The sequence below is a fragment of the Agelaius phoeniceus genome, chromosome 2, assembly GCF_051311805.1.
Source record: "Agelaius phoeniceus isolate bAgePho1 chromosome 2, bAgePho1.hap1, whole genome shotgun sequence".
In the NCBI taxonomy this organism is placed as follows: domain Eukaryota; kingdom Metazoa; phylum Chordata; class Aves; order Passeriformes; family Icteridae; genus Agelaius; species Agelaius phoeniceus.
In genome coordinates, this window is record NC_135266.1 from 76,932,952 (window position 1) to 76,951,665 (window position 18,714).

Below are 18,714 nucleotides of genomic sequence, written 5' to 3' on the forward strand. Positions count from 1 at the left end.
TTTAAAGTAAAACTTAGCCTAAGAAAAAATAACTCAATAGTTATATATTCATATATTTGGAGAGAGTGTACATACACTGACATAGATTTCATAGGAAGAGTGGTTCTTACTAAGTCTAGAAATATTTCCCTGATCACACAAAATAAAACATACTTTTGCAATGTCCTCAAATAGGTCTCTAAAATATGAAGCTCTCTCTTTACTACTTCCTTTATGTTCACGATGAGCAAATTCTCTCCAGAACTGAAATTCATCTGTTGGTGTAAGTATAGCTGCAAATAAAATAGAAAATATTTATATATTAAATTAATTAATGTTTATAAAATACATTCAGTCAGAACATACGTTCTAAAGCAAATTTATACATACGGTTATGTAAATATCCTTTAACTGCTGATCAACTCTGCTCTTCTGGCATGACCAAGTAATAACCAGTTATATTTTACACTGTGAAATCACTGGGAAACCTAAACTTTCAACTTGTAAATAAATTATTTACTCTGAATTCAAAACTTAACTATAAAAAACATAATTGCAAAACAAACCTTGCACATCATCTTCACTGAATTTTGTTCCTGTGTAACTGGGATCTGATCTTCTGAGAGCAGTACTCAAGCCAGCTTCAAGCTCACTTAGAAGTTTCTGGAGCTTGGGATCAAATGTTTTACTCCATTTCTCATCCTGTAATGAAAAGTTTGAAAATTATGACTCACACGATAGAGCAATTAGTATTTTCTTCCCATTAGTCATTAAAAAAATACAAAATTCAGATTAAGTACCAACCACATGGTGGGATAATACAGCATTTTTTTTTCCTGAAGTCAAGGAAGAGCACCTCATTCTTTTGATTTAACAATTCAGAATAATACTATAAAAAACATTTTTATTACAAAATCAAAAGTCAGTTGCCAGGTTCATAAAGGCACCCTGAAAGCATGTGAGCCATTTTTCCACATTAACAACCAATGGCCAGTGTATTCCACATTTCCAGTCAGGCATATGTATGACCAGAACCTTCCTCTCATCCTTACTGATAGGAGCTTTAGTACTTTCTTTAACTTAGCAACTATAGCTATCAACCATTGCTTAATCTCCTCAAACATTTTGGTTTCATGACATAAAATATTTAGCTCAGAATTAGGTAACATCCTATTGAATTCCAGTATCTCAATATAAATCTACAGAACATTAAAGTAGTATATTGCTCACCTTTAGTAATACTGGTGCAAAAACTTGTCGTACAGCTTGATAAAGGGTGTTGATTGGTGAATCTAGCATAGATGACACAAGAATATTACTGTGAAGATTATCTTCAGTAATTACATCAGGTCTCAGCTTAAAGAATACCAACACATTATTCTTTGAATCAGTAGCTTCAATCTGTAATAATCAAGAAAACAGGATTTGTTAGAAAGCTGTTACTAACTGCTAAACTGCATACACCATTTACACAAACAATTTGCATCAAGAAAAAATTTAAAATAGCCATATTACTCCCTCTGGGCTCTGATAAAATTCTGGTAGTATTTGATTTGCACAGAAAATTATAATTTTTATGATACTCATTTCTGAGTCCATAGGAACCTGACTTCCAAAATCAAATATATAAAGCCTTCTACAGCATATAATGTCTGTAAATATCATCAGTTCTTACTACATTTTGAAAACTCCATTTACCACTTTCTCTGGACAAAACAGAAACTCTGTCTTGTGCCTAGAGAAACCAAGCATTAGGCCTATTTTAAATTGTATTTTTATGCTACAAACCTTTGGGAATATTTTTCTATAGATTCTAAATATTCGGTATGGTTCTCCTGACTTTGTAAATATATTATTCATAGATTTCTCAAGAACAGAGATGGGCATCCTCCTTCATCACTGAAATCATAAATTGCGGCATGATGAACGTTACATCCACAGCCCAGTATATGGGTAAAGTTCCAAAAATTGCCATAAAGTAATTACTGAAATTATTTGTGGCTGAAGAGAATTCATAGAACAGGAAAATTTATTAAACATTTGATAAATTTATAGCAAAAAGATACGCTAAGTGAAATCTCAGATCCTGTACCATTGCAAACATTTGTGTACTGTATTTCTGTTAAGAGAAACAAAGGGTAGTAAGAACAGCTTTCAGTTTGATTGGACAGTATGTTTTACTTTCTTATCAAGTGTTTAGCCTAACTCCCACAGACATAGCTTCACTGAGACAACAAGCACAGAGTATAACACTAATATCCCTCTGTTCTTCCACAGCTGCTGAAAGCTGCTTTGTATTTTAGACAGTGGCTCAGCAGCACCCCCAAAAACTAGTACACATATATGTTCATTCTTGCCTGAATACAGCAGGCACTAGACTTCAGAGGATTAACCAAGGAGGTATGCAAGTTATGGGTCCACACTCCACATGTTGAGGACTCCTTACAAGCTTCTTCCATGTGTGAAGCCACTGACATAAGAGACACCAAGCCCCTGGTCTCACTGCAGAACAACAGGTACCATTGTCAAGACCCACACCTTGCCTGTACACTCTGAGTGGCTGCACCACACCATGCCCTCCCTACATGGTGACACTGAGTGTACATCACACCCCGTGGTAGCAACCCCAAGAGTCACTTGCTGATCACAGGACTCAAGGCAGGACATTTCACGCAATGAACCTCAGATTTGTTTACAGCTGGACCAATCAAATTGAAAAATACATGCTTTGGACAAACACCCACCTTGGATTTGTCAAATATCAGCCAATGTACCACACATTGGGTCCCATTCCCTGCACAGAGATTGCCTATGCAATCCTTTGGGACACGTGCATGCAGCCATGCCCAGGAAGAAATCATACATCCAACTCAATGCCCAGGCCATTCACATAGAGACAATATACAATACACTAAAACTGCAACAACATGGGCACAATCCACTAACAAATGTACCATCAGCTGACCATATGGTCTTCATGGACTCTGGGGACAGTGTTCTAGAGTTAATTTTCTTACCGTGCTGTATTTTGGGTTTAGTATGAGAATAATGTTAATATCACACTGATACAGCAGTTGTTGCTGAGCAGTAATTACTCAAAGTCAAGGACTTTTCAGTTTCCCATGCTCTGCCAGTGAGAAGGGCACAAGAAGCAGGGAGGCAGCATGGCTGGGGCAGCTGACCCGAACTGGCCAGAGGGGTATTCCATAGCACAGAGCATCCTGCTCAGTGCATGAACTGGGGAGAGCTGGTCGGGAGGCACCGATCGCTGCTGGGGGACGGGCTGGGCAGCAGTCAGGGGGTGGTAAATAACTGCACTGGGCATCTCTTGTCTCTCTTGGGTTTTATTCTCCTCTCTCGCCCCTTTTCATTACAGATATTAACGTTATTATTAGCGTGTTAGTAGTTAGCTATTATTATATTTTATTTCGTTTTAGTTATTAAACTGCTCGTATCTCAACCCATGGCGTTCTTTTCTTTCCCATTCTTCTCCCCACGGCGAGGTGGGGGGACAGTGAGTGGTACTTATCTGCCGGCTGGGGTTAAAACACGGCAGCCGCCAGTAGCTTGCAGCAGACACAGAAACCTGCACAGATATTCGCAGGAGGGAGATGCTTCCCAAATGTGACACCAGTTTTTACGGCCACCAAGCCTGGGCTGACTGCGGGCTCTGCCTCCCCGCTCGCACGCCGGGACGCGGCGGACACCACGGTACCTTGTTGGAGGCGCTGAGCTGCGCGCCCGAGTGCTGCACCACGAGCAGGAACTCATTGCCGTCGTCGAGGAAGCGGCTCAGCTCCGGACGGGAATGTAGCCCCGCGGCCAGGGCAGCGGCACCGCCTGCAGGCTCCAGCCCGAAGTAGTTGGCAGCCGTGGCTGAAATAAAGCGCTTCCTCCTGTCTCCCTCCCCGGCCATGGTGGCGGCACGCACCTCGCCAGGCAGGATTAAGGCGAGGGCGGATGCCGAGCACCACGGGAGCACATGCAGGCGCTGGCGGGAGAAGACCCAAAAGGCTCACGGCGGGAAGGACGGCGGCTCGCTCCGGGGCACAGGGCTCCGGAGAGGCCCGAAGCCGTCCCGGCGTCGTCGGGATCCGTCACTATGGTGACCAGAGATGGCGGCCCTGGCGCGCAGGCGGCCTAGCTGCGGGTGGCGCCGGGCAAGGAGGCGGCGCTCGACGCGCTCAGAAATCAGCGGAACGGGGCGGGACGGGGCTGAGCTAGCGGGAGGGGCGGAAAAGGTGGCGCGCTGCTCCTCGGCACGGCAGCAGCGCACGGCAGTCACGCTGGGCTCGGCCGGCCCGATCCGCTGCCAGGCTTCCCGTTCAGCGAAGCAGCTCTCCTACCATCCGCTGCATCACGGTGTCACGGCCGCCGCAGTACCTGGGGTGTTTCCCTCGCCCCGGAGCCCGTGGTGCCCCATACAGCAAGGCGGACAAGGACTGCGGTCCCGGTACCGGCCCCGGGGAGCGCTGGGAGAATGCGCAGACCGCCCACCGGGACCACAGGCTTGTGGCTGCCCGTGGTTTGGCGGGCCAGTGCAGGCGTAGCGATCCACGCCCCGCTCAGCGATCCTAGCCGCTTCTCTAGAGTGTCTCTAAAAGGACGGAGCGCCTCCCGTCCCACCCAGCAGCTGCCCCTGAACTCCGCAACCGCTCGCGACTCTCGGCAGGCGGCTGTCCCAGCCCCGAACCCGCCTCCAGCGCTGACGGGACACCCAGCTCCCCCCCAGCTGTGGGCTGTGACTGCGCGGGTCCGAAAGGCCTGGAAGGGGTGGCGCTCCCCCGTTTATTTCGCTGCAAACGCAGAGCCCTAACCAGCACGCGCGCGGCCCCCGCTCCGGCCGGGAAACGCACGCGGCAGCCCCGCCCTCCAGGGGGCGGGTCCCGGCGCGGCCCCGCCCCGGCGGCGCTACCACTTCCTGCCCGGCGCCGTCTGTGTCCGGGTCGTTCTCGCCGTTCTCTCCGCAGCCGATACCGCCCGCGCTCGCTCCCGCCCCCGGCACGACACCCGCTTCTGCGAACGGAGCGGCGGCGGCGTCTGCCCGCGGCGAGCGGGGGGCGGCAGCGCCCGGTGGGGCTGGGGAGGACCAGCAGGAACGGGGTCTCCTCTCGTTTCCTCACCGCCGGTCTCGGGAGGCGGCGGCGGCCAGGGGAAGCGAGCCCGGGGGGGCCTCGGCTGCGGGCCCCGGCAGCGGGGCGGCCCCGCCCCGAGGCAGGACGATGCCGGTGAAGAAGAAGAGGAAGTCCTCGGGGGCGGCAGCGGCGGACGACACCGGCCTCAAGAAATGTAAACTCGGCAGGTACCGTCTCGCGGGGCGGCGGCCGGTGCCGGCGGGCACGTCCCGGGCCGCTCCTCCGCGGGCCCCGGGCTGCGGCGGCCGTGGGGCTCCCCGGGACGGCGGGCGGGCCGTGTGGGGCCCGGCAGGGCCGCGGTCGTGCCGGGGGGCACGTCCGGTGCAGGTGCGGCGCTCGCTCGGCGTGCGGCCGCAGCGGCGGCGTGCGGCGTGGTCACGCCTCGGCGAGAAATGCCACGGAACGGCTCCTGTTCCCGGCTGGCTTTGCCTTTGGCTCTACCTCAAGGGCCAGTTCTGGCATTTGTCCCCATATTCGTTCTATCTCCCTGGGGTAGGCGGCTCTCCTCACTTTAAGATTGCTAGTCCTCAGAGGGTCTGTGCTAAATCGTCGTTTCCTCTTTTTTTTTTTTTCTTTTTTATTTTCCCCTTTTTTTCTTCTTTTTAAGTTTTTGCTTTTTCGCAGTGAATTGGAAGGATTAGTCAGCACACTGGAAAACGAGCAGGAAAGGTTTCTCTAATAAATACAGGAGTCAGAAGCATCGTGTTCATTAACTACTATAAAAAGACCGCTTTATGCCGAGCTACCCAAAAGTTGGTGTTAGAATGATAAACCATTAGTGCGTAGTACAGTGTGGCTTTCCCGAAGTAACTGCCTGCTTCATCTCTTACACCTTGTTAAGTATGCGAGTAGAGCAGTAGTTACGACTAACGTCCTGAGGACATGAGGATACAAAGGACTTGCGAAATCCACACTACGGGAATGGCTATTGCAAAAAATTGTGGTGTATGGCCTTTCTCGTTGACTGGCCAAACTTGAGCTTAGAAGTACCCGGGCTCATATTTTATTATGACTGTTCATGTTGGGTAACCATTCTAGAGCTCACTTTTTGTAGTCATTGATGACCTTTTAGTTTCAATCTGTTATTCCTTGCCTATAAATCTCTTCTTGTGCCAGCATTATCCTCTGTACCACTCTAGTCCCTCATGGTTCTGCCTCAAAGTATATTTAGAGGGAACACTTCTGTTTTCTCATACTTTACTTTGTATCCTTCTAAAAACTAAGTTATTCTGGTTTGTAATACCAAATTTCAGTTTCCTTACTCATCTTAGCACTTGTTTGCATGTGTTCACTTTCAGTTTGTCTTTCTAGAACACTGTCAACCGAAATTTAGGATCTTAATTTCTTTTACTTAGTGTTTTTTAGCTTAGGAAAAGAAAAAAAAAAACACAGATTCTACAGGGAGCTGGTTGTTGGGCAGAAACTATGATGTCAGTGAGAGTTCATGCTAGGTGATCAGAAAATGCTAGATACACAAGCATTTTTCCCATTATGTTCTTACACAACAAGTTATTGGTAATATTCTTTAGTAAAATCAGTGATTACAAATAGATCTATGTTAATCTGGATAAAGCCAATAAGCAATAGCACACCATATGACTCTGCCTCTTTCTGGTGACTTGTGTTCCCAATGCCAGTTGGATGGATGGATGGATGAATGTTTGTAGGACTCCTTTAATTCTAGCTTTCAGCACAGAATGCTTCTTCTTAAGAGTGTTGTGTTCTTTTCCAGTGAAGCTAAAAATGATACATGGGAGTTAAAGTTGTTCATCTCTCTCAGAATTGAGCTATTCCTCTCCTGCTTGACATTTTAATTTTAAAATTGCAGTGTGGGAGCTGCATAATTTTAAAGCCTCTCATATGATTAGTTCTCACCTCATTGTTAGAAATAACCTTAGCTTGTTTTAAAAGTCTGTAATTTGTGTTTGAAAGAAGGATGCATTGAAAAGGTGCTGCAACTCCTTACTGACTGAAGGTGCCTTTGTGTAGTCGGTGTTTTTACTGGAAGAAATTCTGTGCATTCTTTTAATGGATGATGAATTAGAGAATTCACTTCCTAGGCAAACTGGGTTGTGTGTTACATAATGAAAACAATGATGGGGGGAAGCTCTGTGTGCTGAGCAGCTTCAGTCTTGCCACAGATTGCACACTGCTATTCTGGTATACGTACCAAATAGCTATAGAATTTGTAGATGCTTAATTACATGTATAATGTAAACCAATTGACCGGGTATTTTTCCCAGATTTGGATGGTTAACTATAAATAGCCTGACTTTTAAATATGTCAAACTCTGCAGCTTCTGTTGACCTTAATGGGATCTGTGCATGTTCAGCACTCTTCAAAATCAAGCTGCTTATTAGAGACCTAACATTAAATGCCTGTATGTATAAATAAAAATAGATAATGAGGCATTTGAATTACTGAGGAGTGATATTTTGGCCATCTGTGTGGGGTTTTTTTGTTTAATATCTACAAGATAAAAGTACTTCTGTATTTCAGGAAAAGTAATTGTTGTAATAAATCGAGCTATGAGATGATTGTAATCTAAAGGTAATTTTATGTACCAACAGCAGTTGAGGATGACACGGTTGCCTTTTATGAAATTCAGCATAACTCTAGATGTATACTGACCTCATTAAACAATTTAAATAGATTCATAATAAATGTTGTGTAATTTAATTTTTCCTGGTTTTCACATGTGTCATTAAAATAACACTGTTCACCCCTGTGTTTCTATTTGCTACTGCAGATCACAAGCATCTGGTAAAGTAATAAGTGGAGAGGAACATTTTTCAAGCAAAAAGTGCCTGGCTTGGTTTTATGAATATGCAGGTAATATGCAATGCATTCATGTTTTAAACTATATGATTTTGTTTTAAATAAAGCAATACATAAAACGCTACATGCATTTTGCTTTTTGTATGCTGATGTAGACGTAAAAATATGTCTGTATTTGCTTCCTTATAAAGTGCACTTGAATTAGGAAAGCTTTTATTATTACATTCTTGGTATTTGTTCTTTTTGACTTAATTTTTGTTTAAGCTTTATAACTTTTAAAATGAAACAACAATTATTGAGCAGTACAATGTTGAGCCAGGATATACTGAGTGATTCACTTCTTGCTTTGAAATTGTCAAGTAGAAGTCAGGACATTGAGAGATAATTCAGATTGATGCTTATGTGTCTAACTATATCTTCTTTGTGATCATATTGGAAGGGTAATGATATAGGTCATGATTTAAGCTCCTTGGATTTCTGTTTTACAAAACAAAATAGTAGAGGTTTATACTGGTTTTCCATCTGAGAATTTGTACTAATAATTTTTATATTCTAAATATCAATGTTTCATTCCAGAAGTATTTGAAGTAGTCTCTTTCAAACAACTCACAATTGCCATCAAATAGCTGCTTTAAGTGAATATGCAGTGTATATTGCTGCTATTTATTTACCAATTCTATGGTTTCTGAACTCAGGATTTCTGAATCGTTATTAATTTCTTGTCTGGTCACTACTTAAAGTCCATCATAGCTGGTTGGTGATTAAAACTCAATAATTGTCAGATCTTAGTATGGAGAGAGCTGCTGATTTATCTGCCAGCAGTTGGTTTGAGTATATTTATCAAGACTGATATTTTCCTTGCAGTCTTCACACCAATGAACTACTCTTGTTTATAGTAATCTGCTCTATACTTTAGGTTTGACGCATACTCCTCTGGAGTCTTTTCTAGGGAAATAATAATTCAAAGTTAATTTTCTTGTGATAAATTTGTTTGCACATTCTTCAGAATTAATGTCTGTAAATTTTGGCTTTGTTATTGAGTCAAGAATTGAATGTAGGAGGTTATACTTTTAGTTAACCAGCAATTAAAAATGCCACATTTCCAGCATGAGCTAGAATTCCAGTTAAATTATGTACAATAGAAGATAAAATGATTCCGTTAAAAGATAAAACTATACACATACATGTAAGTGTATGAGTTTTATGTATGATTTCTGGACCAGAAACACTCATTCAAGCTTTTACTTGTTGTTATCAGTGAACCCTTGTATGTGTTTCTCTTCATAACTTGCTGGGGTTTTTTTAAGAATTTTCTAACACTGTTTGGCCTTGCTTACCTAGGCAAAGTGTCCTTTACAATATTTTTCAGGAGGTAGGGATTCATGATGTTAAGTGTCAGTTGGATTTTATTTTTCTGCAGAAGTAGCCATTCTCAATAGGTTTTATTGACAATGTTCTTATCTCACAGTGAGTAGTTATTCAAAGCACATTATCCAAACTCTTAAAGAGGCTTCTGCTTACACTGACAGCAGATAAAGTGGAGACAGATTCATCAAGGACTCTGCCTATTATAAGTAGCAAAATTTGCCAAAAAGTTGTGAAGTGGTATGTTGTTTTGGAAACTAAAACCTTTGCCTTTTACATTAGTTCATACTCATTAAATGTTAATGTAGTGATCCAGGACACATTAAAATACTGTGTTGACAGGCCTTTTAATAATATTTGGCTGCCCAGTAGGAGTCATTTTTGGAGGCTTAGTCAAAATAACTGAAGCCAGAGAGATTAGAGGAACAAATGCCCTAGAGTGCGTGTCTGTATGCACTCTTTAAAGGCACTATTTTGCTGCATTTTAGAGACTTTGCTGTTAAAATGGAGAAATGACAGCATAACACTAACTGTTGTGGTCCTAATCAATTTGTTTTCATTGCGGTCCTGAACCTTTTTTTTGCTTTGTAGATGGCTAACATGCTCAGCATTTCTTCAATTTATTGTTTTCACTTTGCTTGTTTTACTCAGCATTGTAAAACTCATCTTACATTATTTGTAGATTCACCCTCTGTGTTAGTGTAAACCCATAATGTTAGCACCGTCGAAAGAATAATATCTGTAATAGTAGCTCAAACAGAATTAGATTTTTTTTTTTTGTTGGCAATAAAATAATTTTTTAAGAACATTATTCATAAAGTAACTTCAGCAGAGAGTAGCAGTACCCAAATTGTGCTAAAACAATTGACTGCCACAGTTACTGGAGTTGAGCTGGTCAATAGGAAGCTCAATGGAGTCTTTTGAGAACTCAGATACAAAACTAAGATGCTTCATCTGCTATCATAGGGAGGCAGTGCACAGCACAAGCATTCTGGTGTAGCAGATACATGTCTACACAATTGCACTTGATAGAATAGGTCTTGCTTTAAAGCTACTTAATAGTGTAATTCAATGTTTTTAGAAATACTTTGGGTGCAATATAGCCTAATTATTGTTCATAACTCTTATGAGCAGTGAATGTTGCTTGGATTTTTCACTCTGGTGTGGTTTTTGCTTTGAAGGTCCTGATGAAGTTGTAGGCCCTGAAGGAATGGAAAAATTCTGTGAAGACATCGGTGTTGAACCTGAAAATGTAAGTTTCTTTCATAGTGCTAATAACACCTAAGGGGATATTTGATAAGGTTAAATTCTGTGTATAACTCTTAACTCCACTAAGCAGAGAGTTTTTCATCTTCCTGCTTGTAAGAGCTGCTCTAAGATATTTCAGCTGAATACATCAGTTTTACTTGGTTGGCGTGTGAGGTTTTTTTTGGGTGGGTTTATTTTAGTAATACTTAATTTTCAAAAATTGAAACTGAGGGAAAAATTGCATGTAGCTGAACTTTTTAATGGTAACAAATATGAAGACCAAGCACATATCAATTGCTAGAATGTTGGAATGCTTTAGAGTTTTGTTTTTGGACATTAGTAAATCAGCCTTTTCTTATGTACTGACTCCGTTTCCTCCCCTTATTTTTATTTTTGTTTCCCCTAGATTATTATGTTAGTTTTAGCCTGGAAACTAGAGGCTGAAAGCATGGGATTTTTTACCAAGGAAGAATGGTTAAAAGGAATGACCTCATTACAGTAAGAGTGTTTTTACATATCTAATAGAATGTTCTAATTTTATAATTGTACCTATAGCTTAACTATTCTTGTTCTGTTTCATGTATGTTGGAAATAAGACACAAAAAAGCTGGCTTTTAGTTCTTGTTTTGGTCCACAACTGCAAAATTAATCTGAGTTAACTCAAAGGATTAAATTATTGTCTAAACATTGTTAAGTCAGGTTTTGATGTCTTCCTTTTCTTGAAACATATGTTAAAATACCATTCCAGTTAGCAGATATAAATAAGTAGATCTGGAGATGCACATAAGCATATCTCAGCACTGATATTATGGAAAGATTTTACTGATTTCTGAGCTTTATGGATGAGGACTGCACGGATAGTAATTTTGGCTATTGGTGTTATTTATTAGATGCACATCAGAAGCCATGCTTAATGCTTAGGTTAAATAACACCTTTTCAATTTATAAATTAACTTCTTGCTCTTTCTGTTTGCATTTGGATTTTTGATTAGTTAATGCTCTGCCTTAAGAGATTATTTCTTACATTAAAGTAATCAGGTTTTTGTGAGGCTTGAGTCAGTTGTTACTTTTGTTCCTTCTTTGTGTAACTACTTATGGTACCCTAGTGTTTTAAGGGTGTCTTGTCTAATACACTGCATTTAATATTACAAATAGGGAACTACTCTTGCAGCTAGAGCAGAGTTCCCTGCCACTTGTGGATTGGTTTGGGAAATTGTATCGAGCATATACCCTCTGGTTACTTAAAACTCTGGAGTAAGTGACTCTGGACTGACTCTCAACTCTTGCTTGATTTGGGATCAGGCTTCTGACAGTTGCCTTGATTATTTTGTGACTATCACCAGAAATTAAATTAGGAGTGGAAATTATTAAATTGCCTGAAATTCAGGGTGACAGATTAAATTCTGGGTGCATGATTTTTCAGATACAGTGAATGGGTACTGGTCACTTATCTCAAGTATTTAATTCTTACACCCAAATAGAAGCTTTCAAGAGTTAGCCAGTCTCACAGAATGCAAGCACGGACATGTACGAAATCAGGCACCTGTTCAGGGCCCATGTTTTAGACTTTGTTTCTAATAATTTGCTGACTGGAAATCTTCTGGTTCTTTTCAGAACAGAGCTGGTCATGCTATAGTCTAAATGTGTTTAATACTGAAAATAGGGTACTGCTGTGTGTTTTCATAGAAACAGACTTCTGGTGAGAGCGCTTGCATAAGCCTAAAGCAGTTGATGTGTATGTTTGCTCCCCCTGTTGCTCTCTAAAAAGCTGGCTGAGCAGCTGGGTGAAGCAGAGATGCTCACATAGCACAGCTCAAGATCCATTGGCTAAAAAATACGTGCAGGTTTTGGCTGGGAGTGAGCAAGCAACTCTGTGATGTTTAGCTGCCATCTGAGGTTAAACCATGATGAAAGAAAATACAAAGCTGTAGACTTGTGCTGTTGTTGCTTACTAGGAAGAGAGGATTATATTATGGGATTCCATCTGGAATGGGGTTATCTATTTTCTCTTGAAAGGCTGACAAGATTTTGAAGGAAAAGGGTTTTACACTTCAAACAGTAAAATATTATTGCATGCTTACACAGTTTATTTCTTTTCTTTGTAATTTTTGCATGAAGAAATGAGATTGAAATGCATTAAAACCCTAGAGTGTGTTCCACATAGACTTCGGTATAGAATCTTTATTTCAAAATACGTGAAATGTTACACAAGATAATTGCATGAACAGTGCTGGGTGGGATTCAGCTCAATAGTAAGATACCTAAATGTTTGGTTTATGTGCAAGAGCTGGATTTCTTAAACTCTTACTGCAATCTTTGGAGATCCAGTCAGTGTAATGGAGCCTAGGGAAATATCCAGTTTGCCCTAAGACCTAATGACTGGTCACCTCAATTGCTCCTAGAGGTTGCTTGGCTAGTCCTGTATGAATGGCAACACCTGAAGCTTAGGACATCCCTGATTGACAGATGGCAGCATTTGGGTGCCTGAATCTTGAAGTGACATTCTCTCTGCATATTGTTTTGTAATACACTGGTGAGGTCTGCTGTTTATGAGAGAAATAAATGTGTGGTGAGGTAGATACTGTCAAAATTAAGGTGAATTCAACCTAAATATCATCTTATGTGACCTAAGCAACTTAGGCTGGGAGGTTTCCAGTATGTTATGTAGGTGGGGTGTGGGGTGAATTCTGCCCCTTATGTGTGTGTGTGCATATACATATATATGTATGTATATATGCAAGCTCTCTTCATGGCAGAGAGAATCAAGTACCTCTGCTAGGCCGATTATTTCATCCTTCTTAGGATGAAATGTGTGTAATAACCATAAATGCTTTTGGTTTAATGTTTGTAAACATCTTACTGATTTTTCTTTTTAGTAAAAGACAAGTATATGTGAATAGCTATGAAATATAAAACATTGGACTATCTGAGTAGGAGTTAATGAATCATCAGTTTGTCCGTGTTAGCTATGCCTCAGATCTCTCTATCTCAACAGAAATTAAAATACATTCAGTTTGTGGTTCTAATTTGAGTTTTGTTAAAAATGTGACATAGGGATGAGAAGAGAATGTAGTAAGCTAATGTCTAATTTTGTTGATCTTGAGGTAACTATTCAGTGCTATCTTTCAGTAAAGACAGTTTGAGAAATTGCATCTTTTTCTAGTATCTGTACAGGAGTTTAGTGTAAATTCACTTGTGCTAATTAATTAGAAGGTTTTTCTGGCTATTAGGAAGATTATTCCAAGTATGAGTGACCTCAGTCATCTGTTTTATGGTGCAGCCACACAGGCAGCTGTGCCTCTGTAAAAGAGGAGTTTGACAACTCCTTGCCTATTTTTGGTAAGAAAGTCAGTGGCTAGGTACAGAAATAAACAGCTAAACCAAAACATGTCTGTGTGTCAGGATCCAGAGGTTGGTGCTGGTCTGAGCATGATCCATTTGGCTTTTTGGTTATAAATGCACTGATAATAAATTGCTTAGGAGTCGTGATACTTAATTATTGCTCATTGTCATACCAACTTTTTCAAAAGAATAAATTGTGTATTAAAATACACATAGCCAATAGTATTGTAGACAATAGCTGGCATTTTACTTTGCACTTAGATTTATGATTATTTGAACAATTTTAACCAAGTAGTTTGCAAGAAATTTAAACATACTGAAATTTGAGTTTACCCATATATATGGTAAATAATCTATCAAATTATATTTAACAATGTGCGATAAACCCACTATAAATATTTTATATGTCACTAGTACACTTAAAACTTGAGCATTTAAGTAGATTAAATAGGTAGATTTGTCCTCAGATGTGTCGAACATTCTGGTAGAAATGTGAAGCTTTGAACAGTAGAAGAGATATGAATAAAAAACACAATGCCTTTCTAGCATAGCATAATGCCATTTTAAGGGTTAAATAGTAAAATGCAGACCAATTCGATGGCTGAAGACAAAAAAAAAAAGTAATTTTATTTTTTGTTACATTTACTAAATCTCATCTAACAAGAGTTCTTTTCAATTCGTTATATGGTTTATCACAGAATATACTAGTTGTCATCTGAATATGTTGCCTAATTAGCTAATAGTTTTATTTATTTAACAACAGTGTTGGCTAGGACTTAGTGCTGCTTTGGGTAGATGCTGCTAGGGACAAGAAATAATAAAGGGTTTCATCAGTCGGAATTGCTACATTTCTCTTGTCACAGTCTGAGAGACAGACTGACAGACAGCTGTGCATACACAGGCTGGCAGATCTGAGGAACAGGAAGTATCAGCTGTGGGCAAAGTACAGCATCAAAGCCCAGCATCTCAGCAGCCCTTGCTGGGGGCCTGTGTGACAAGTCCATGTGGAGCTGTTAGAGGTGCAAATGTATTCTCTGAGAGGCAGGCTGCTAAAAGGGGGACACATGACCAGAGGAAGTATTTATGTACAGCTGCATTTCTGAAAGTATGCTCCTTCATGAAGGATACAAGGCAAGGCTGATTTTTTAATTTATTCTTTTTTATTCATGGCAGCTTTTTTATAAGAATAGAAGGTCCTGTTATAACTGTTCTATTGAGTGAGTATTTGCTGGAGGATTAGCAAAGTTAAATTGCGTTCTCCTTTGGCATTGTTGGTGAATCTGACCCATTTTCTATTTCCTTGCTGAGTAAAGTACAAGATCTTTCTGCCAAAGGGTTATTTTTGCCAAAGCTTTATCCTGTTGACTAGTGGGCCTGTATGTTCTCATACAGCCTTTGATTTTTTGGTTGAATAGTTACTGACTATTAATCAGGTGATTAATGTTTTATCAGAGCTTGCATTTATCAGTCATAAAACATGAGCAGACTAGTATGTTTTGCAGAGTGCCTGCTCAATCCTGCCATTTGTAAACACACACTTGAAAACTACATGTTTAGGGTTTACATTTTCCCATTATTTACAGCTGGATTTTACCCCTTAATGCCCACTGAATGATGTTGTCTTCAAACATTCATAGTGATTGGTAGATAAGATACTGCTGGGTATGAATATAGATTACAAGAGTTTGTAATTAAAAGACTATTATTTGAAATGTGAAGCATGCATTTCCTATTATGTTGCTAATATATTTAAAACAAAAAATTTGCTTACAGAAGCCAGCATTCATCATTTCAGTAAGCTGCAAATATTGAGCATGTTCAAGATTCTTCAAGTCAGTTTCACAGTATTACTCCTGTATATCTAATGATTGCGTTATGGTGATTTCAGGTTTTTGTGTTTGCTGGCTTTTTTTTTTTTTTTTTTTGTTGCCTGATGTTGTGTTTTGAACTCCTAATGTTCTGGTTTTGGTTTTTTGTTGTTTTTTTTAAGGTGTGACTGTACAGAAAAATTACAGAGTAAATTTGACTTCTTACGGTCACAGTTGAATGACATTTCATCCTTTAAGAATATCTACAGATACGCCTTTGATTTTGCAAGGGTAAGATTGCTGAAATGTTAGGAAAGTTCTTACTTTTATTTATTCAACAAGCTTGTACTTGATTGGTTTCTGTGCTTTCCTTATTCAACCTTAGGAAAAAGACCAGCGAAGTCTTGATATTGATACTGCAAAGTCCATGTTAGCTCTTCTGCTCGGAAGAACTTGGCCACTGTTTTCAGTATTTTATCAATACCTGGAGGTACATGTTTCCTTGACTTTGTGAATGTTGGCATAGTAGTTGAACTGTTCTGTGAGAATATTGTGTTTTTTTAACTCAAAAATGTATCCATACTGCTCCCTTTACCTTGCTCAATGTGCTTATGAAACAGTGATGTTCTTGTATGCATCACAGTCCTTATCTTCCCCTCTATGCCCCAGCCCCTTTTCTTATCAAAGACAGCTAAAATTCCATCTTGGTTTTACTGTAAATCTAAATTTGAAAGTAAGTAGTAGAACCCCACTAGTCTATTCAGCTGCATCTGCACTGCATTTCAAGTTTGCTTTTTATGTTCTTATGATCAGAATGTATTGTACCCTGGAGAAAAGAAGATTTTTAATTTTTTTTTAATAGTTCATCCTGAAAATACATCTGAGCTAGACGTGCCCCACTTTAGGGCAAGGCAAAAATTTATCAGTTTTTGAAGCTTAGAGGGATGACTTAACTGATTTCCAGGTTTTGGGGAATTTGATTCTGTTCTGATCTTCCAAGAAATCATTTCATATTGTTTCATAACTACAAAATATGTTCACGTGTAGTATTATTAAAAATGGAAAATCAAGTACGTCATAGCCATTATTACCTATTAAATAGTTTGTTAGGAACTCATTGAAGATAAAAAGATAAATGCGATGCAGGAGTACCAAATGCCACTTGACATTTTAATATTTTGAAATTGCTTTTCCTAGCAATCGAAGTATAGAGTTATGAACAAGGATCAGTGGTACAATGTACTAGAGTTCAGCAGAACTGTCCATGCAGATCTTAGCAACTATGATGAAGATGGTGCATGTAAGTATTCTTAATGTTTTGCTTATTCAAATATTGCCAGAGAATTTTAAAATTGCATAAAGCAAATTTCTATTAGAGAATCAATACTGTAAGGTATTTTTTTTCCAACAATGAATACAAAAACAGCCCTGATAACCATCCATCTTCAAGCTGCAGTTATTAATTTTTCCTACTTGTTTATCAGGGGTATAGTTTGTAAATAGTATGATGATTTACTTGAGTCAGCTTGTATTCAGTGAGAATCCAGTGAAGGTGCTTGCTGCATGCAACTGTAGACTTGCAAGTAGAATTATGAACAGCAAACTCTCATTTTGTAGTAATATATAATAAACCATATATAATAAACCATAGCTTAACAATTTTTGCCTACCTGCTGGTACTTGGGGCTGAACTTTCCACCTGGCTGGTAGTCAGTCATGCCATGACTGAATTGCCTAAGTCCCATTTTGGTCCATGTTGTAATTATTCACAATTTTGAAAACTTTGGAAAGAAGGAATTAGTTGTGCTGTTTGCAAGATTTGTAAGATTATTTTTATACCTTCCATTCAGTTCACTCCACCTGTCAGATATTGGGAACAATTTTTTCCATAAAATGGGAGTTTTTTTCACTTTTTGTCATGCTTGGATTGGAATGATTGTACTAATCTGAGTATTTTACCATGGGATTGCCATGGATGTTTCCTAGAACAGTAGTTTTAAACCCTCGTACTGAAAATGAAGCTGTTTGAAAGACATTGCCAATTATAACTCCAAGTTTTGTGTTTGCAGGGCCTGTACTTCTGGATGAATTTGTTGAATGGCAGAAAGTTCGTCAAGCGTCATAGCAAGAATTCAAAAGAAAATGCAAAAGTTTTTTTTTGATGCCCGCCTGTACACAAAGTAATGAGAAAAACAAAGGATTGCATTTTCATTCATAAGAAAGACTTGACAGTAATTTTTTTTTCCTTTTTTAAGGAGACTTTTTCTTGTTACATGTGATATGGGCATTGAACCACACCTCTTCTGAGACTGAAAGTTGGAGTTCTTGTTTTGAGTCTTATGTTTATAGCATTTCTTTCAGAACAATAAAGATTCAGATTTGTGACAAAGGCCTAAAAGTGAAGGATGTCCCTTGAATGTGAGTGTGGTGTCTGTTTTTAAAACCAAATCTATATCTTTCTCAGAAGTGCCCTTTGCTATGAATTTTTGAAGACCTTAAAATGCTTAATTGGCGCTGTTGCTTGCTGTTGGTGTGATTGTCTGTGTGGCAGATGTTAGAAAGAATGACTGATTTTGGAAGCCCTGGGTGGGAGTGTGCTAATTTATGTAGTAAGTATTGGTCATGGGTTGTGCCACAGTTTTCAGCTCCTCGTGGAGATTAAGGCCTTAAACTCCTGCTATTGTTTTTTATTTCTTTGTTTATTTCCCACCCAGTGGCATGGCATTTAATGGCAGGCCCTCTCAAAGTAGAAAGGTGTAGAAGAAATGGCTCTGTGTGCAGAATGGCTGAAAACTAGTTGCCTGTACTTCAGATGCTGACCACAGAAACTCTTTGGTACAGCAAGGCAGCTTCAGATTTTTACTGCTATTTAGGCTTTTTGGATTGCTTTGTACAAGTGCAATTTATATTTTAAAAGGGAAAACTGGGAAGACTTGGTTTCAGGCTTTTCTTCTTGCATGTTTCAGACTGGAGGCACTCATAACATGACTTTTTTTCCTCTCTGGATGGTTTTCATAATATAAATCAAGAAGCAACTATTTAATCACCTACATTTCAC

At 39.9% G+C, this 18,714-nt stretch overlaps 2 protein-coding genes across 3 annotated transcripts in view; one reads left to right on the top strand and one right to left on the bottom strand.

Moving 5' to 3' along the window:
- The window catches only part of DYNC2H1 (dynein cytoplasmic 2 heavy chain 1), a 144,432-nt gene extending 140,152 nt beyond the window's left edge, over window positions 1-4,280 (bottom strand). For both annotated transcript variants that reach the window (XM_077173954.1, XM_054652170.2), the window contains exons 1-4: window positions 3,695-4,280; window positions 1,210-1,380; window positions 546-681; window positions 154-272 (exon numbers count right to left, since the gene is read on the bottom strand). In XM_077173954.1, coding sequence (XP_077030069.1) covers window positions 154-272; window positions 546-681; window positions 1,210-1,380; window positions 3,695-3,895 — 627 coding nt within the window. In that variant the 5' untranslated portion in view covers window positions 3,896-4,280. The remainder of the gene's footprint in view (window positions 1-153; window positions 273-545; window positions 682-1,209; window positions 1,381-3,694) is intronic.
- A 645-nt stretch (window positions 4,281-4,925) lies between these two features.
- DCUN1D5 (defective in cullin neddylation 1 domain containing 5) lies at window positions 4,926-18,059 on the top strand. Its single transcript, XM_054652182.2, has 8 exons — window positions 4,926-5,281; window positions 7,865-7,947; window positions 10,440-10,510; window positions 10,913-11,004; window positions 15,839-15,947; window positions 16,042-16,146; window positions 16,854-16,956; window positions 17,726-18,059. Exons 1-8 carry the CDS (start codon window positions 5,202-5,204, stop codon window positions 17,779-17,781), a joined length of 699 nt encoding a protein of 232 aa, XP_054508157.1. The 5' UTR covers window positions 4,926-5,201; the 3' UTR covers window positions 17,782-18,059.
- Window positions 18,060-18,714: the final 655 nt, after the last annotated feature.